The sequence below is a fragment of the Pongo abelii genome, chromosome 8, assembly GCF_028885655.2.
Source record: "Pongo abelii isolate AG06213 chromosome 8, NHGRI_mPonAbe1-v2.0_pri, whole genome shotgun sequence".
Taxonomy (NCBI): Eukaryota; Metazoa; Chordata; class Mammalia; order Primates; family Hominidae; genus Pongo; species Pongo abelii.
This window is the reverse complement of record NC_071993.2, coordinates 109,586,839-109,606,994: the sequence shown is the minus strand read 5'-3', so window position 1 is coordinate 109,606,994 and position 20,156 is coordinate 109,586,839. Positions and strand designations below refer to the sequence as shown.

The window sequence follows — 20,156 nt, the reverse complement described above, 5'->3', positions numbered from 1 at the left end:
GGTTGCAGTAAGCCGAGATTGCGCCACTGCACTCCAGCCTGGGCAATAAGAGCGAATCTCCATCTCAAAAAAAAGAAAAAGAAATTATTATCTGTCGCCCATCATTAAAATGTAAGATCTGTGAGGCCAGGCGTGGTGGCTCATGCCTGTAATCCCAGCACTTTGGGAGGCCGAGGCAGGTGGATCACCTGAGGTCAGGAGTTCGAGACCAGCCTGGCCAACGTGGTGAAACCCTGTCTCTACTAAAAATAAAAAATTAGCTGGGTGTGGTGGCGCGTGCCTGTAGTCCCAGCTATTCGGGAAGCTGAGGCAGGAGAATCTCTTGAACCCTGGAGGCGGAGGTTACAGTGAATCAAGATCGCGCCACTGCACTCCAGCCTGGGAGGTTGCAATGAGCTGAGATCGCGCCACCACACTCCAGCCTGGGCGACAGAGTGAGACTCTGTCTCAAAAAAAAAAAAAAGTAAGATCTGTCAAAGGAGATATTTTCTTTAATGCTATATCCCTGGTGCCTAGAATGGGACCTAGCACATTGTAGATCCCCAATAAATATTTGTCGAATCAATAAATGAATCCCATTATCTCCATCCCTACTGCTTCTAACCTAATCCAAACATCACTGGTCACCTTGCCTTCATTCTTACTCCCTTTCAAAACATGCTCCGTCCAGCAGACAAGGAGATAATCCTAAAATGAAAGTTTGATGCCTTACACCATATACTCCAGGCAATTTGCACTCTAGTTCCCAAGCAGTTTTAAGGCTTCTACCCTTGTTGTTTTGACTGCCTGGAGAGCTTATGAAAGTAAAGTTTCCCCTTGTTTTGCTCAACTCATCCTTAAGCATCCTTTAGGTTTTAGCTTAGATGTCACTTCTTCAGGGAGTCTTTTTGAATCTCCCCAGATTGGGTTAGGCACCTGTCTGAAGTCACCCTGATAAGTGGTGGAGCTGGGGTAGGACAGGAAGCAGCTTACTGCCTTCCTCTTTGATGGTTCTTCCTCATAAGTATCTGTTTCCTTGTCTATTTCCCCTCACCACACTCCGAGCCTCTTAAGGCAGGGCCTGAGTCCAGCGTCCCAGTATATAACAGAGTGCCTGGCACACACTTGTTGAAAGAACAACGGAATGTTTTCTAGTTCGTTGCCACAGTGTTATTGTAGAGGCTCGACAATGCATGGTTGGCCTTCATCTGTCTTGTAAAGGTTAAGACCCAAAAGCTCCATTCTCCGTCCTTGCAGTGCTCTTGTGGTACTGAAATGGGTGTGGGGTGGGGGTGGGTGAAATTGAAAAAACAAGGAAGAGGGTCTCTGCCCCAGTAAGACCAGTTCTCTGGCCCCAGTAAGACCACTACTCTCATCATAACCCCCTCAAAGTCTCCCTCGTCCTACGAGTTACTTGGAGAGTTATGCTCTTTCAAGCCATGGACACCCACCAGCAGTCAGCTGCTTCTTCCCCCATGCTGCCCTCACCTCCCAGACTTGTTGGCAATAAGGAGGAAAGGAGGGAACGGGTCAGTCCCACCATGTCCCCTGGAAGGGGCCTGGAGATGGCTGCCCCTCTCAGACCACATCCAGACCTGCCCCTGCAGGCTTCCCCCTTCTGTGCAGCAAATCACGCCACCCTGGCCTTCCCACCACCTACCCCCTTGCACCCTGCCACTGCCTCAGTGCCTGGCAGGCTGGGTTGAGTCACTTGTAGCTTGCATTCTTCTTCTGGTCAGGCCAGTTTGGCAAACCTCTCAGGCTCCTCGGCCCCCCTGAAGCCTGTGGGACTCCCTCCCCAGGGCCCCCAGCACCCCCAGATGAGGCAAAGCAGACACCTGGGAGGAAGGCACAGGACTTTCTGGAGGAGATATTACAGATGGCATGGCAGATCTCTCTCCTCCCTAATTCTAGGGCTAGGGTCTCTGCCCTAGGCCCAGGAGTCCTTCTCTTTCCAGAAACAGCATCAGCCTGGTATCTTGCAGAACCACCTAAGCAGAGGATCTTGCTATTCTGCATTCTCTGGGGCAAGAACTTTACCCTGATAGTGTGTCCTTGTAGGCTAAAGTCAGATGAGGATACCTCCCCCAGCCCCCAGTCTCCGGGGAGAAAAGGGGCTGGAGGGTCCCAGACAGGACCTGCTGCACTGCTCCATTGGAGAGTTCAGTAAGAGGCTGCAGGGGAAGGAGTGTGGACCTCTCAGCAAAGGGGAAGGAGTGTGGACCTCTCAGCAAAGGCCCCCCACATGGCTAGGTCTCACAGAAGGGACAGGACATAAGAGCCCCCTCATAGGAGCTGACACCCCCTCTCTCTTGCTTATGATGTCCTAGGACCTCCGCCCCAGCCCCCAGCCCCAGCCAAATCCCCTGCCACTATCCAGGATAGAAAACCAGAAGGGAATGAATATGTGAGGGCCCAGGTGGTCACAGCTTCCAAGAACTCTGTCTGGGTGCAGCCCTCATCCTGCCTGCCAGACTAGTGCTTTCTCCCCCAGCACAGTGCCTCCCCACACTGGGCGTTGGGCTGTTTTGCTGCCCCCCAGCCCTGGAGAGGCAGGAGCTGGGCAGTCCGGGAAAGGAAGATATACCTGATACCTCCCTCCACTGCCAGGCCCAGTGGAGTTGCTAGGGCAGGTGGGCTGGCCTCTGTGTCACCCAGTGGGTGCCACCAGTTCTGAATTGCCCTTCTATCTGGATCCTGCCCCTGGGCCCTGGATTAGGAGGTGGAATTGAGATGTAATGTGAGAGGAGCTGGAAGCCGGGGCAAGGACTCCAAAGGAGATGAGGAGGGCCTGCCCTCCTCACCTGTCCGGGCCCCTCTTCCTAAGGTAAAAGGGGTTTTTGGTGAGAGGAGGGTAGAAGAGGGATGAAGTGGCAGGGAGAGGGTCTTTCCCACCGCCTCATCTCCCCAGACTGCTCCTGGCTCCTATACCCTTGACCTTAAAGGAATTCAGGACCAGTGAGGGAGAGCCTGTCCCTGCAAGGTCATTTCTTCATGACGGAAGAGCCACCAGCTGTGTGATCCCACTCTCTGGCACCTCCTCTACTCTCGACAACAATCCTGGGGGCCTCCCTCCATCCTGGCTTCTAAGTGGCTAAGTACAACCCACTCCCTCTGCCAGGGCCCCGGGCTTCCGCCTCCACTGCTCCAGGCAGCCAGAAATGAGCACACAACCCAGGCACTTCTGCAAAGATGTTTAATGCACTTAGATTACAGAGAGGAAGAGGGGACAAGAAGGAAACGACATCTAAGTGAGTCACCCAAAAATTCTTACAAAAGTCCCAGGCTGGCTGCAGCCCCAGGAACCGAGTCGCCAGTGACATTAAAAACTAATATAAAATTTTACAAAAATCTGCTTGTCGCAGCATTCAGGTACTTGTACAAAAGGAAGGGTCTCCCTACAGGGCTCCTGACTTGTAACAGGGACCCAGGCACCTCACCTGGCATGGACGTCCTAGAAGCCAGAGAGGGAAGACCAGATACAAAAATACAGTAAAGGAAATTCTCTACTGGTCAGCCCCATAGGGGCACCGACCTTCAGGTTTTCTCCCTGCTTGCAACTCAATCCGAAACCCCAGTCCCAAGACCCTGTGTCTATTTTTAAAAATGCTCTAGCCCTTTTAGACTCTCCCCTCGGCTTCTCCAGTCCCTGCCTTGGAGCACTGCCCTTGGAAGAGAAAGATACGGGCAGGAAGAGGCACCAGCTCCCCAGACAGGCCTGAGACCTCGCACAAGCCTCCCAAACCCCCCTCAGAATTGCAGCTGAGTCTGCAGTCCTCCTGCAGCCCACACTGAGCCAGCGGAGCCACAGGAGCCTGCCTTATATAACAGGCAAACAGCAAAGGGAAAGGCCCTTCTTAGAAGCTCTAGCACCAGGGACCTGGAGGGATGGGTAGGACTAGGCAAGTCTCCAAGTAGCTTGCAGAAGAGGCAGATTTAGGGAGGGAGGCCCCTTACCTCCTCCACCCACTACAAGGTCAGGGGCTCCCACAGAGCTGCAGGGAGGGAAAGAAAGGGTACATTCACCAAGCATCCTGTGCCAGAAGCTGTGCTGGACAGGGTCCAAGGTCAGCTTGGCTTGATCTTCTTTAAGGGTCCTCTCTCACCAGCCAGCAGCCCAAGAAACCTCTGGGAGGCACCAATGCCCATAGGAAAGGCGGCCTGGTCAGAGATGTGTGATGCCCTGTCCTGCCCTCAGAGCCGGTGAGATGGATTCTGGCCCCTGTAGGATCTTGGGTGAGCGTGAGGCTCCTGACATATTGCGGGTACAAAGGGGCCACAGGCTTCATGTGCTTATCATCTCGGAGCTCACCCACTTCCTCCTGCCTTACCCTGCTCCCCCAGAACAGGGCCACCGTGCTGGCTGGTGTCTACCTTCAGTCCACAAAGACCCTCCAGGCCTGGGGCAAGTTGCTGACCAGGTGCTTCACAAACTAATGACAAAGCTTAGCTCAGAAAATGCCCCATCCCCACCCAACCAATGATGGAGGCACCCAGCAGATGGAAGCAGGGTGAACTGCAGCAGGAAGCCCTCAGGCAGGTCCCGAGCAAGAGAGAATTCAGGGAGAGGCTGGTCATGGTGGCAAGGAATGGAGGTGAACTGATGGCACCTCTCTGCCTGTGAAATGTCAGAAACAAGAGCTTCACAGGCAGGGCTGCTGTGGTGGGGGAAGGCCAGTAGGGCTCCCTCTGGTAAGTCCTCAGGGCAGTAGAGGCACAGCTGCCGACATCAGGTCCCGAGTGGCTTGCATCTTGGCTGGCGGGGACCTGGAGCCAGTCTCTCCCAAATACTCCAGGCTGATATGCCTTGTAACTCTGAGCTTGATGGAATTAACCAGATAGCCCTGGGGATGTGTAGAGGAGGCCAGGCCTAGTGGCTCCATGGAGGTCCAACTCCTGCTCCCTGGAGAACCCAGCTGGTGCCCTCACACCCCTGGGGGCAGCTCTTTGGCTGGATCTCTCATCAGCGGAGTCCTGCACCCTGTGGGCACTCCTGTGGCATTCCTGGTGGTGCCTGTGTGTGCAGCAGAGGCAGATGGGAGCAATGAGGAGCCCTGCATGGTCATGACTTTGCTTTGAAGAGGTGTAAAGAGTGATCTTGAAGTATTATAATAGTCCCGTCCCTAGAGTTGGGGGTAAGAAGGCAGGAAAGGGGCTTGCTGGTTCCAGGTCAGGAGTGGGAGATAACCCGAGAGAAACTCCAAAACCATGGGCTAGAGATAGGCTGGCTTCTGGAAGGCAAACTGCGAGATCTGCAGTACTGGGGGTGAGGGGCTGAGGACCACGAGAGGCCAGGATGCCAGAAAGGAGACGGGATGAGGAGTGGAGAATGAAAGATAGGGCATGAATGGATACAGGGAGGATGGGAGGGCGGCAGACAGCAGTGTTAGCAAAACCAAAGTGAAAGAGATGTTAAGAGGTGGATTTTTCAGTTTTAGTAAGGCAGCCCTACAGCCTGAAGGCTGGGAGGCCCAGGGACTGAGGAAATGGGACAGAACTGGTTACAGAGCTGGAGACCCAGGCCCTGAGTGACAGTGGGGATGGTGTGTGACATGCTGAACCTCACCCTCTCCCAGGTAGGCCTGGTTGGGTGGAAAAGGCCTAGAAGATGAGGCTAGGGTCACCAAGTCTTTGAGACCCATTCACTTGGAAAACAGTAGCACCCCTCCCTGGCCCCAGCTAATCTAGGCTCAAAGCTGCACAAGGGAGTGTCTCTACTCTCCCCCTGCCCCGGGCTCCACCAGGCCCAGCTGGGAAGAAAAGCCTCTCTGTGCAGCCGGCTCCTCCAGGGCTCTGGGCTGGCAGGCGAACACCAAGCACCTTCTCTGGTGGCAGCCCAGGGAGAGATACAGCCCTAGGCCTCTGTCAGAGAATGCGAAAGTTCAACGGGGAATGAAGTTCTGTTTAAAAAACATTATATACATGGCTTCTGGACATCTTTGCAGAGCAATAAAATACCACCCGGTTTCTACAAAATAAAATAAGGAAGAAGAAAACCAAACATGATCAGAGGAATTGTTCCGCGGCCAGAGGAGCTTGAGTAGCAAAGGCTTCCAGAGATGAGCTGGGAAGTGCATCCACTCGCTCTGCACCTGGCTGTCCACCTCCCTCCTGCTGGGCTGTGCGGCAGTGGGTAGGTGAGAAAGAGGGCTGTCTCCACCTAGGGGCACAGCCAGGGTCCAGAGTCAAACCTCAAACCAGAATCTGTGTGGGCTGCAGGCAGGGAGGGTCCGCATTTGCCCACTCACTGGCCTGATGGGTCACAAGGCTTAGCCAGCGGGGGGTGCGGCCCCTGAGCTGGAGGTGAGGTGGGGGGCCTGTGGCCTGTGCATGGCACCCCAGTGGGCTGCGGGGTGGCGCTGCGCAGTCTTCCTCACACTTGTCCTTTTATTTGTGGGGATCTCGTTGACACAACTGTTACACTGGAAGTCACTGGGGAGCAGCTGGGCTCCCTGCTGGCCCCTGCAGGGCCCAGCCCAGGCTAGTGTAGTGGACTGTCGAACACCACATCAGGCAGGATGGAGACCTTCAGCTTCTTTTCAGGCCAGCTGTACTCTTTGGGAAGTTTGAACTGTGGAGGGAGCAAGCACAGACCAGGAGCTTGAGTGGTTAGCAGAATACACCGTGCTCTTTCCAGAGATTGCCCAGGCCTGTCCCCGGGGAGCTAGGGATAGGACAGGCCGCGGGATGCCTGGCTTCATTCTCAAATGCTAGACCCAGGTGGCAGGCTGGGCTCAAACGGCTGGAGTTGGTGACCCCTTCTTTCCCCACGGCCTGCCAATAATGAGCCAGGTTGGAGGAGGCCGTTTTCTCCTCCTTTCTCCACTAAGCTGACCTCCCTCTTGCTCACTTCCTTGGTTCTGCCTCTGGCCACAGGCATGTAAGGAATCTGCTCCCTGAGGCCCTGGGGCTGGAGGATGGGGGCTGGGGGAGGGTCTGGAGGCTGTGGGGAAGTGGCCTGAGCTCTGTCACTGCCATGGCCTCTCTTTCAGAGGCTAGTGCAGGAAGAACCCTGGAACCTGTCCTCTGTATACTTGGCCAAAGGCTCCAAAGGGAAGGAGGCCCCAGTTCGGCCCCAAAGTCAGAACCACACTTGTGGCCTTGGTGGGAGCAGAAGAGTGGGGCAAGTGTGGTTTGAGGTGATCCCTTGGGCCTGAGAGGGGCCAATCCCCACCCTGCTCCCCATGTTCATTCGCACCACTTCCCAGGGTTACCAGCCTCAGAGTGGTCCCAGTGGTGGCTAAGGAGAGCCAAATGTCTCCCACCCCATCCCAGGATACACTGATTTGCCTACAGTTCTGTTTCTCCTATTCACCTGGGAGTTTCTGGCAGGGGAAGGGGAAGAGGCTGATGCCTCTTATTCCCTCTTTACTGTAGAACTTTGCATGCAGTCTGGCACACAGATGGAGCTCAATAAATGCTCACTGCCTGGGACTGATACTGGAACTTAGACACAGGGTCTGTCTTTTCTTTTTCTTTTGAGACGGAGTTTCGCTCTTGTTGCCCAGGCTGGAGTGCAATGGCGCGATCTCGGCTCACCGCAACTTTTGCTTCCCGGGTTCAAGCGATTCTCGTGCCTCAGCCTCCCGAGTATCTGAGATTACAGGCATGCACCACCAAACCTGGCTAATTATTGTATTATTAGTAGAGATGGGTTTTCTCCATGTTGGTCAGGCTGGTCTCGAATTCCCGACCTCAGGTGATCCACCTGCCTCGGCCTCCCAAAGTGCTGGGATTACAGACATGAGCCACCGCGCCCGGCCCAGGGTCTGTCTTTTCTAACTTGGCTAGGCCGGAAGTCAGGGCAGGGTGGAAAGGAGAGAACAGTGTTCTCAGCCTGCCTCGGGCTGGGGTTGGAGGCAGACGAGCCTGACCCTTCCTGGCTGCCTCCCTCTTCGCTCCCTCTGCTGGGGGACTGTCTCTGCCAGGACCAAAGTGGCGAGTGAGGCAGGGTGTGGGGACAGCCTCTGGACAGAAAAGGAAAAAAAGAAAAAAGTCATTTTTAGTGACCTACTTTCCTCTGCTCCCCCAGGCTTCTGTCCCTCTTGCCTGGACTGTCCCCCTCCTACCCCCAAGCTCAAAGCAGCAGCCTGGCACAGCGCCATCCCAGTGCGACAAGGCCTCTCCGGAAGCGCTTCTGGGCAGCTGGCTCTGGTCTGACCAAATGGGGAGCTGGGACTCAGGGACCAGTGACTTGTGGGGGTTGATTGGCTGGCATGGACTGGGTGCTTGATGGCTTTGGAATATATAAATGAACAAATTTCTCAAGCTGCATCCCAGAGGACAGAGGAGACCCTGCTCTACTGGGGTGACCCTGGCTCTGGGGAGTTCCTGTCCAACTGGAGACCTGGACTGGATGGTCCCACCCTGTGCACTCCCCTCAGCTTCCTGAACACCAGAGGCCTGTGTCCTGGCTGTTGCAGCCCAGGAAGCCCTGGAAGCTGGAAGCTCCAGCCCTGGCTGGAACCTAGCTCCCGCCTGGCCTCCCGCTTGGTAGAAAGCCTGGCCCCTGGGAGGCAAAGGAGTTCTCCCCCAAGCACATTTCCCGGCAGACAGGGCAAGGGAAGGGTCTGCCTCTGCCACAGGCAGGGCAGGGCCCAGGAGAGCTCTCCAGAGGCCGGGCCAGCCTGCTAATGTTCACTAACCCATGGGGCACTGAGGCCACGAAAGCTCCCATCCCACTGGGGTGCTGGGGGCAGGAGCGGGGGAGGGGAAGGGACTTTCCAGGATGAGGTAAGTCCCCGCAAATAAGGATGCCGGGAACAAGGGAGGAAAAACAAAGGGGATTATGGACTCCATTCCTCTACCCCAGAGGAGTAGCTAGAGAAGGCACAGCCACAGCTGGCCTGCCAGCTCCTCCGGCTCTGAGCCAGGGCTGGAAGAGGGAGACTAAGAGAGACAGCTCATGGCTGGAGGACGAAGAAGGGAGAGTGGCTCCTGGGTGGCCCGAGGCGAGGGCAGGAGTCCCTTGCCGCCCACCAGAACTCCCCAGTGGAATGTTCTCTGGCAACAGACATGGGCGTTCTGTTCAGAACCTGCCAGGGAACAGCAGGGGCTGGGGAGAACTCGTACTAGCCTGAAGGCCCTGGCTTCCTCTTCAATGAGGCTCTCAGGAGCTGGCAATTCAGATGATTTGCTGGGTGTCCTTACAAGGGCTGGGGGTAGGGCAGGGGATGGTGAGGGTACATAGAAACAAAAGAGAAATCTACAGTCTCCTCTCCAGCCTATCCCTGCACCTTGGGGAGGAGCCCACAGATGCAGCCACGCAGATACATGCAAGCACACACGCACCACAGGTACACACGCACACATGCATGCACAGACGCGCACACGCACGCACACACATGGTCCCGGAGACGGGACCTGTTGTCAGGGAAAGTCAAACAAACTTACTTCCTCTGGAGAAGTCAAATCTTCTAAATCCTCCAACATTTTCTCTACAAACTCTTCGGTCAACAGAATCTGTGAAGGCACAAAGCAGGCTTTTATTATTTTTTTTAAATGTATGATCTTTTTGCCAACCACCAAGCTTTATACCTCTCTTCTGACCATGGAGGAGAGATGAGCTCACTGTGATCTGTTCAAGGGACACAGGGAAGTGTTTGAGGCCTGTTCCCAACTGTCATTCCCCCCACACCCTCACCTCCCTGCAATATCAGACTGAGGCATAGAAGGAAAGGGGTCAGGGGACAATGGGGAGGGGAGGGAGGACATTGGGAGAGCTGGGAATGCTGCTCCCAGAAGGGAGATGAACACTGGTGGGGCTGGTAAAAAGGAATCTCAGGAAGAAAAAGGAACAGAAAAGAAAAATTAAAAGGAAAAAAATTAAATTAAAGCTGCTGCCCAGTCAGGCTCTAGTGTCCCCCTCTGCCCCTCACCGTAGCAGGACAAAAGGAATCTGTTTGGACTTGGAATACAAGCCCTATCTGGAATCTGGAAGTGCCCTGGAAGGTACATCCAAGAATGTCTGAGCTGGAGAATCTGGAGATTGTGGACCAACGTCTCATTTTACAGATGACAAAGGGACTCCCAACTTCCATTCCCATTCACAGTAGCCACATCCTCCCAGGCTGGAAGCTCCCAAGCCCCTGCCCTGCTGTGCTCGATCAGCCACTGAGTTCCTCCAGCCTTCTTTGAGGTTCCTTTTCTCTAGGTCACCTCCCAGCATTCCACATTGCTGTTCTAGTCTGACACCTCATTGCCTCTCGCTTTGATGCTGAGTCTGGCCCCACTATTTGGCTGGCACAACCACCAACTTCATCCGCTAAAGAGGTTTTCACAGCCAATAGCAACGTCCAAGGGCTCTCAGGGCCTCTAAAACCAGGCCTTCCTCAATCTGCTGGGCCATTTTTCCCCACCCACCCCTCTGGTCAGGCTGCTAGGCAGAGCCAGGCCAAGCTGATCCCAGGTCTGCACCCCACCATGCCCTGGGTGAGGGTGTCTTTCCTCTTCCAACTCTGACCCCTTCCTTTACCTCTCCCCCTCCCTGTCTTTGTCCCCAGGGCCTCCCAGCCTCCCTCCACTGCAGACCCTTCTGTACCCCCAGGCCACAGCTCTACCTGTCTCCTCCCGTACACCTTAAACACCCAGGTAGGGCACAAAGGAAGAAAGATAATGGGGTGAAGATCCAGGTGAGGGGTTCCTCTGAGGGGAGACCCTTCCTGTGAGAAGGAGAATTGAGAACTTGAAAAAATACACACCAGGTTTCCCCTGGGAATTGTCAGCTGCCAAGAACAAAAGTTTCCACACTGTGAGATAACAAGGAAGGTGAGCACACAGGAAGGTGAGCACACAGGACGGCTTGGGAGCTCACAGGACGGAGGTCTCCAAAGCAAGAAGTGGACGGGGTAGAGGAGGGAGTGAGAAATAAGAACACTACCCCCAAGTGAGCAGAAAAGCCGCCATCATACCAGGCGTGCTAACTGCTCATCTCCCTGTCTCCTTACAGTGGAGGAAACAGGCACAGGCAGGTTATGTAATTTGCTCAGTGTCACACGGCTTGTGAGTGGCTAAGACCATATCCTGGTCATGTCTGGACTCTCAATTTAGTGCCTGGAGTACTGCTCCCGAATGCTGAACTCTCACCCCCAGGACACTGACTCATCCATTCATCCTTCCAGGGACACAGGCATGAAGGCAGCCCATTTCCCACCAGGACAAGCACCCTCTCTTGGCTGGCAGGGAGACAAGAGACCCAGCCTTCCCAGGCTCCAAGCCCATAGTAAGAACAAAATAACTCTGACCACTGGTCCACATCTCCTCACCAAACTCTCTGTTCTAGGAGCTAGGGCCCCGACCAAGGACAGAGACAAGGCTTAGAGACAGACCAGGAGAGGCAAAGTTGGCAAAGTTCAGGGAGGTACACCCCTATAGTTCTTCCTAATTCCCCAAAGTGGGACTGGCCGACTCTGCCCAGACTCCAGCCACACACGTACTCCCTCTCACAGCCTAAGCCCTTGCTCCTCCTACTCTCTTATCCCAGGGGTGTCCTCCCCAAAAGTTGAGTTTCCCCACCAGTTATCACCAGTCTGCTCAAGCAGTACAAAAGTTACATTCATATTTTTGGCATTTCCGGGGCTCGTTGCCATCTCTGCAAACGCTAGCACAAACACAAGCATACCTAAAACCCAATTATATTACAATGGCTCCAGTCTGGGCCGGGCTGGGCTAATTTCTAACTCACAAACAACTTGGAGGGAGGGGCTTTCTGCCAGATCAGTAAATAGATGTGGGACTACAACAAGTGCTGGGGGTGAGATGGGGTGGAGGGAGGACAGGAAGAGGGGTGAGGGTTCACAGGCGCTATGGCCACCCAGTGAGACGCCAGAGTTATTCTTCAAGGAAATATCATGCCACCAACACTGAGTTCAGTTCTAAGCTGGTTCCCCTGACAAAGGTCTGGAACTGGTGCTAAGGAGAGGGTGAGTTATGGTGGCTTTTAGTAGAGCAACGACCATGCGCGGCACCATCTGTGTGTGGACTTATTTTGGACTCAGTTGGGGGAGGGGATGGCCAGATCAAAAATGAGGACAACCCCTAGCTGCTCCTCCATTTTTGCTTTTGGTGATTTGCTGGTTCCTGCTGGAAACTTCACGTTATTTTAAAAGAATTAAAGGGGAAAAATTATACATGAGAACTACATGATATTAAGGGTGACGTTCTCTGCAAAGAAACACGACAGATTGTCATAGCTCCAGGCACCTAATTTAATTTCCTTTGGGAGTTAAACCTTAGAAGGTTGGATTGAACAAACAGGCCCTGTTCTTTGTATATTTCAGACCTGGAGCTGAGAATGTTAACAGATCTTATCAACAGGACACTGGAGATAGACAGCTAAGATGGGGCAGCTCCTGGGAGCTCTCCCGAGTAACAGACTCGCCCTTGTGATGCAACGGTGGGAAAAGCCTGGGCAGTTCTGGGGCTTGGCACTCCTGAGGCTCACTGGGTCCCTACAGAGCTGCTTGGCTCTGTCACGAATAATAATGGGAATGGTGATGATAAAAATGACAGTAAAAATGGCCAATAGCAGAAGCAGTACCTCCATCATGTGCTAGGTGCTGTGCTAAGAGCTTGATCAGTGTCATTTCATTGAATCCTTATAGCAGTTCTGCTAGGGAGGTGACTATCATCCCCACTTTGCCCAAGGGTAGGTACCCAGAGGAGACAAGGCTCTGGACTTTTCTTTTTATTTTTTAGACGGAATCTCTTGCTCTATCGCCCAGGCTGGACAGTGCAGTGGCACAATCTTGGCTCATTGCAACCTCCGCCTCCTGGGTTCAAGCGATTCTCCTGCCTCAGCCTCCCGAGTAGCTGGGATTACAGGTGACCATCAGCACGTCCAGCTAATTTTTGTATTTTTAGTAGAGACAGGGTTTCGCCATGTTGGCCAGGCTGGTCTTGAACTCCTGACCTCAAATGATCCATCTGCCTTGGCCTCCCAAATTGCTGGGATTACAGGCATGAGCCACCACGCCTGGCTCAAGGCTCTGGACTTTAGAGGAACAGCTATCTGATCTCATAGTGATAGAGGATGCTCTTTTCCTGTCTGGGGAAGACACCCCAACTGTAGAAGCCTATATAGACGGGGATGACTTCTCTGTCTTCTGGTGAGGGAAGTGAAGGTAGCTTTGGTTTTTACCAATGACCTGGAAAATCAGCAGTCCCAACCTCCACCAGCCACACATTTCCTGGCCACCTGCTCAACTTAAGAGGGCTAGAAGTCTGAGAGTCACAGACACTGCTAAAAAACCAGACTGGCCAATGAAAAGGAAAGCAAACCAATGCCCAGAGATGGTTCCCAAGAGGGGACAGTGGGGCAAATTCCCAAGCCAGCCTAGTGAATACATACATCTTGACAGTTCTCTAGCCCAGAAAGTAGCAGTAGAAATAATATTGATAACAGCACTCACTGATATTTGCACTTACCAAGAGCCAGGCAGAAAACACATGTTTGTACACAAACAGCTCTCAAAGGGAGGAGACCCTCTAGTAAGAGAGGAAGACCCCCGACCAATCTGAGCAGCACATTCCCCTGGGAGGCTTCTGAAAATATGGGGATGCTAGGCCCCATTCACACTTCCTGAATCAGAATATTCTGGGCAAGGCCAAGGCCCATGCTTTTCTCTGAGACGGAGTTTTGCTCTTGTTTTCCAGGCTGGAGTGCAATGGCGCAATCTCAGCTCACCGCAACCTCTGCCTCCTGGGTTCAAGCGATTCTCCTGCCTCAGTCTCTTGAGTAGCTGGGATTACAGGCACACGCCACCACGCCCAGCTAATTTTTTTTTTTCTGAGATGGAGTCTCGCTCTGTCACCCAGACTAGAGTGCAGTAGCGTGATCTCGGCTCACTGCAAGCTCCGCCTCCTGGGTTCACGCCATTCTCCTGCCTCAGCCTCCCAAAGTGCTGGGATTACAGGCGTGAGCCACTGGGCCCAGCCAGGGACTGGAGTTTTGTCTGCTGTTTAACAGCAGACAAACAAGCTGGGACTACATGCGCCCGCTGCCATGCCCGGCTAATTTTTTGTATTTTTAGTAGAGACGGGGTTTACTGTGTTAGCCAGGATGGTCTCGATCTCCTGACCTCATGATCCGCCTGCCTCGGCCTCCCAAAGTGCTAGGATTACAGGTGTGAGCCACTGTGCCTGGCAATTTTGTATTTTTAGTAGAGATGGGGTTTCTCCACATTGGTCAGGCTGGTCTCGAACTCCCAACCTCAGGTGATCCACCCACCTCAGCTTCCCAAAGTGCTGGGATTGACTACAGGCGTGAGCCACTGCACCTGGCCAGCACTTGTATTTTTAAGTGTGCCCCAGGAGATCATGGTGAGGGGCTGCTGGGGAAATACTCAGGCCCACAGGGAAAGGGGGTTTGGGCACAGGCTTAAACCAACAGGGGTGAGTTGGTGGCTGTAGCTTCACCACCATCAAACTGGCTGAGCTGAGAGGTGGGCAATGGATCTTGGTTACCGCCAGTTCCCACCTTTGGCCAGGGAGCGGGGCTTGGAATCTAGGCCAGCAGCTACTCCAGTGGGCTGACACCAGCTGCCTTAACCAGCTTGGCTGGGTGGTGGTGAGGGAGGATTGTCAACAACCTCCCAATTCCCCAGGCCCCAGCAAGTTCCAGAAAGGAACTCGAAAAGTGATCTTGTGTCAGTGCCTGCCCTGGGCAAGCCAGGCTGCGCTGCAGGCAGGGGCCCAGCTGCTGCAGATCTGACGCCGATTCAGATGTCTGTGGTCAATGATATTTCTGAGTCTGCAAAGAGCGGCTGACAATGCCCACTCCTTCCCCTTGGTATGACAATCCACACTTTGTCCAGGGCCTTGTTTGTTCTTCATGTTGACACGTTGTACTTGCTTCCAAACAAGTTTGGCTTTCTTTTCCCTCCCTTTCCTCCTCTCAGGGAAGGAAATGTGTTGTTTACAGTGGAAGAGCCTGCCAAGGAGCTGCTCTGGCACCCACGATGGCAGTGGAGGAGGCAGGGACGGGGAAGCAGTCCTGTCTGCGTCCCTTCCCTCCCACCCCCACTCCACAGGCCAGACAAAAGCCAGAAAACAGCCTGGAGTACACCCCCAACCCAGGTCAGGGGCAGAGGCGTGTGGTGCGGCAGGTAGCAGGCTGCAGTGGGGGCACAGGTCTCGCTCATTTCCTGTTCTTAGTGGGCGGTGAAAAGTTGGCTCTGGTGGCCAGAAGCAGGCTCAGACTCCTGCTCTGGCTGTGGGCTGCCAGGGACACAGTGCGGCATCACAGTCCTTTCCTACAAGGGAGGGTACTTCCCCAGGCACATTGCTGGGCTCTAAACCTTAATGGGTGTCCCCCTGGACAACAAGGTCTCAGGGGCAGTCCAAGCAAAGGTCTCCAGGGAGAACAAGTATGGCTGGGTTCACCCGTGGAAGGAGGAACAGTAGAAGCACTAAAGAGGAGGTGCCCAGGGCATGGGCTGGGGATTCCCAAGTCATCTTCTACACAATATCCAAAGGGGTAGCAGAAGGCAGGGCTTGTCCAGAGGAGAGCTCGGCAGCACCTTCCCAAGCCTGGCCTGGAGCAGCAGAGCCCACTTGGAACAGCTGCTGGGCATCTTCTCCCACGCCTGGGGCTTCCCATCAGGACTGGCAGAGAATGGCTGGGACTAGGGGCGCCACCTGAGTGAGCTGTCAGACACCACACAGCTGAGAAAGCACTGCGGGGCCTAAAACAATATTCTCATATTTGGTGATGTGACCCCTATGTGACCGCTGGGGCTGAGACTTATCCCCCTTCAGATCAACCCTGGCTGCGGACGGATGAACGACTCAGTTCTGGGCCGGGCTCCCACTCAGAAGACTAACAGCCCAGTGTTGACAGGCTCAAGGGAGAGAGGCTTGTTAAAGCCACCAGGATGAGGAATGCTGGGGGAAGGAGGTGCAGGAGCAGACCTTGGCAGGCCCCCTCCCAGGGTCTGAAGAGCCTCCTGCACAGCCCCGGAATTGGCTGATAAGCTTTACAGTCTCAGCAAGGATGAAAACAGCAAATGGCAGGGCAGACGGAGTCAAGGTGCTGTTCTCCAGAAAGTGAAAGCCTGTGGAACTGGAGCTGGCTTCCTGCACCCCCAGATCCTCCATAAAGTAGGGAGTGTCCACTGTGCTCCACCTGGTGCTGCAGACAGCCCTGCTTTGCCACATGCTGGGGCCCTGACTCTCCTGGGTCTGGACTGATGGGGGGAGGCTGGGGAGCAGGTGGGTGTGGAGGCCTGTCTGGGGCCATTCCACAGGCTCCGGAAAGGGGCTCGAGTTCCCAAACCTTCTGCCTTTTCCTCTCGGCCTCTCCTTGTCACTCTTCCCCCTGCAGGATGTCTCTGCCACGCTTTCTCCCAAGAGATAACAGGCCTGGGCTGGGCTGGTGGCCAGAACAAGGTGCCAAGGCTGGGAGTGAGGGCTTCCAAGGCTGCTGTAACAAAGTCATCCCAGCTCCTCCATTTCAGCTGGGACCAATGGGAGAGTTCCGGCAGCAGTTAAGAGAACAGAAGACTGGGTGTCGTCATGTCCTGGGTCTATTGGATTTCACTCCTTCCTACTCCTCTGCCCCCAACAGGCCTGGGCACACAAGGCCCAAGAAGACACCTCAGAACCCTGGGGGCGCGAGCAAGAGATGCCTGCAGGGAGCAAGGGTGGGCCTCTTTGTGCTGGGGTCCCCTCCTGAGGGACCTATGGCTCTCCTTGGCCCAGTGGAGTGGCCCTCACTGGCGACTGCAAGTCTAACCCCAGACCTCTAGGAGGTCCTGCAGACTCCCGGGGAGACAGCCAGCCCCAGAGGGAGACCTAGAGGCCCACAAGTAATTACAAGCCCAGGTTCCCACTAGCAAGGGAGCTGCCTGTGGCCACAGTGGCAAGACCCTAACAGGGGAGGCTGGCTGGCAGTCAGAGGCAGAAAGTGCTGGCTGCCTGGCAGGGGGAGGAGGGCTGGTGTGAGTGTTGGCTCCACCACTGAGAAGCCGGCTGGGGGCAGGGTCAGAGGGTTTCCCAGGGCTCCTTGGAAAGGGCCTGAGAAACCCCTCGGTGATCAAGGGTGGGTGCTTGGGGTGTGGGGCCTCCGCCAGCCTTCCCAGGAGCTCTCCTGTGAGCCGGCCCCGTGGTGGACCACACTAATGAGCCCATAACACAGGCCTTTGATTGAGTAGCTCCCAGCACAGCAACTTTATTGAAACATGCCGAGGCCAGCAGCTCGTTCCCACCGCGCCCCGGTTCCCTGGGCAACAGCCCATGGGAGGGGACCATGTGCTGGGGAGCCAGCGGGTGCTGGGCCTCAGGCTCGCTGAGGGGCTGCCAGGGAGGTGAGGGGGTTGTGGCACCGAGAGTGGGAAACCCGGCAGCTAGGGGGTCAGGGGCTTGGGGAATTGGGGTTGGGTCCGAAGGGCATTCAGGGGACTGAGGGACAATGTGACATCTGCCAAGTCCTGTGGGGGCCAAGGTTCTTGAGCTGCTGAAAATTGGAGATGCTGACTACCCTCTCCTCAGGGCAGAAAGACGTTCCAGGAGGGGAGGGCAGAACTCCGAGGATAGGTTCAGAGCTGAGGATGTGAAACATAACTGGGTAGAATGTATTCTGCAGTTTGGGAAGGCCCCAGTCCCGACTGTCCCAGGAAAACGTGCTTGAACATTTCACACACATACACACACACGCTACCTGAGGACACTTGGGAATGATGACCTGTGAACTCTCAGGGGCTTGTCCTTACCTCCAGCCTCCTCAGCAGCTCTGCCCAGGAGACAGGCCTGCTCCCTCCCTGTTCTCCACAGGGGCAGAGGCAGCAGCCCAGGACATGGCTGGGGGTAGGGAATGGGGGGAGGCCCTTTCCACTTGTGCTGGGCTAATTTCAAATACTACACTTCAGAGCTTTTGTTACAGTAACTACCAACACCACATGGACAGAAATCTAATGTTACCAAGTGGGACTTTTAAAATGTATTTATAACTTTATGGTTCAAAGTAATTTTGTTATGAAACGATATAATAACAACAGTGGAAAAAGGCAAGATAATTTATGGAACACAATATCCCTAAAGCACTAGCTTCCATTTCTATCTCGGCTTAGTCTGGGGAGTGTGGTTGGTGTCCTTTGTTTGCTGTTTGTTTTAATTAAGGGTTAGTATTTTGGTGGTGGGGGGAGAAGAGGGGCCTGGCCTGAAGGAGGAGAAATTCTGTAGACATGCAGGGACAAAAATTGTGTCTGTATCGACTACATATGCTTCACAGACTCCCCAGACTGGGTGAAACCCACAAACCCAGCATCATTCTCTTTCCCTCTACTGTAATGCTGCATGCCTCTCCAATACATTCACAAACCAGATATGGCCACCTTTAGGTTTAGGGTCAGGTTCCCTTTCTTGATACTTGCGAGCGAGGTGAAGTTAAGGGTTCAATCCTCTCCCCACCCCCAACAAACAAATGCCAAAAAAGGATGCTGTCCCTCCAAGACACTCGGGAGTGTGGTGGAGTAGGCTGAGCACCTGTTAGAGACCTGGGACGGGGTGGGGACTGGAAGGAGGCCTATGGCTCTGAGGCTCCGGTACCCTGCTTGGCATCAGCTCTGAAGCTCACTCCAGCCAGAAGAGCAAAGGAAGGACAAAGTGCTCTGGACAAGCCAGCAGGTCTCTGGTCACACAAACTCAGGAGGAACGGGAGGGCTGTCAGATGGGGGGTAGGCTGAGAAGGGGAGGCTCTTCCCACTGAGGCCTGCCCAGCCCCTGGTCCAGGCACACATGCCACTGTCTGAATTCTGGTAGGATTTCCATGTAGCCATTGGAGAGTGGCCTCCACACATCCTCCCATCTTGCTTCATCCTTGAGTTCTTGTAACTTGGTTTACCCAGGGTACAGAAAGTCTTATATCCCTCCAACCTGGATTTCCACGGGGAACCAGAATTACCAAGAGCCAGGGCCTGGAGAGTTAACACTTGTGTCTCAGGTGACAGGGGGAGAAGGTCAGGAAGTGCTCCTAGAGCTGCTGGAGTGGGTAGCAGCATCCACACTCCACATCTACACACAGGCCCCAGGCCCTGAATCCATGAGGCATTCATGACCAGCCCCCCAGGAAGGGGTGCCACCAACAGCTGCCAAGGGAGAAGACGAGGGGTGGGCAAGGAAGTCTATGAAAGGAAGGAGGGAGAAGAAAAAGGGCCTTCTCACTTGTAACCAGGGTCCATGAGCCGCGTAAGGATGCTCCTCGGTGGCAAAGGCGCCTTCCACTCCCGTGGAGACAAACGTGATGGCCATGTCACCTGTGATACTTTTATATGTAAAGTGCCGTCCATGCAGGAGCCTGCCCCTGGAAATGGGAACATGGAGACAGTGAGGAGCTGGGCCTGGAAACAGTTCCAAGCGCAGCAGGTCTGGCCAAGGCTCTGGGACAGTGGGGACTATGGTCCGCGGGCCAGGTACATGCCCTCCTGGCTGCCCACCTGCCCATCAACAGGGGACTGTATCCAAACACGCTCATTTCAACACCTTCAAAGAGAAGCCCCTCACAAGTTCTCTAACGTCATCCTTCCAAAGTGCTCAAAGCTAGCAGAAAACACTTAAGTTCAAAAGCCCTGCAGAGATCCTGGAGCTCACCTCCCTTAGGTAAACTGATGGCAGAGAGGGAAGGTAGCAACGTGCTGAAGGTCACGCCCAGAGGTAAGACGGGGGTCACATCCCCCCTTAGGGGACGGAGGTGAAATAGTGTCTAGACAAGTTTCGCTGGGACGATGGAATAGTGCCTCCGCATTGGGACCCTTCAGTGTCCAGGGCAGAATCCTCCACCTGCTCCTGGGCTTTCCCATAACATTCAAGTGGCTGGCCCAAAGGCCACAGCACATCTTTAAAAAAAAAGCAAGTAAGCAAGCTGAAGCCAAGTGGGGTCACTCAGGGAGCCACAGAAGTTACTGTTAATCCCTAGTCTGGAAATACACCTGGGGGAGGGGAAGGCAGGGGCAGCTAATGGACAGAGCCACTCATCAGCAAAGGAAGTGGAACCTGCCCTCTGCCTTCTCAGACTGCCTCCAATTAACCCTTCACCAGTTGAAAGGCCCTGGGCCTGGGCCAGAGAAGTGGCTGGGGAGGATGTGGCTGTGGGGTGGCGGTGGGCCCCGCCAGGTCCTGTTCATTCTGGCCATTTGCTCTCTGTCTGCCGCCCAGGGTGGCTGGCCAAGGCTAGTTACCCTTCA

General features: G+C 54.5%; 1 protein-coding gene across 12 annotated transcripts in view; it reads right to left on the bottom strand.

Annotated features, from left to right (window-relative positions):
• Window positions 1–3,161: 3,161 nt before the first annotated feature.
• Window positions 3,162–20,156, bottom strand: part of SUFU (SUFU negative regulator of hedgehog signaling) — a 132,760-nt gene continuing 115,765 nt past the window's right edge. For 4 of the 12 annotated variants that reach the window (XM_054521624.2, XM_054521625.2, XM_009245754.4 and 1 more), the window contains 3 exons: window positions 19,138–19,276; window positions 9,373–9,441; window positions 3,162–6,550 (listed from right to left, as the gene is read on the bottom strand). In XM_054521624.2, the coding sequence (XP_054377599.1) occupies window positions 6,461–6,550; window positions 9,373–9,441; window positions 19,138–19,276 (298 nt within the window). In that variant the 3' untranslated portion in view covers window positions 3,162–6,460. Of the gene's footprint in view, window positions 6,551–7,295; window positions 7,947–7,994; window positions 9,135–9,372; window positions 9,442–10,679; window positions 10,804–12,300; window positions 17,520–19,137; window positions 19,277–20,156 lie in introns of those variants that run through there. The other 8 variants (XM_054521628.2, XM_054521626.2, XM_054521627.2 and 5 more) reach the window with 5 other exon arrangements.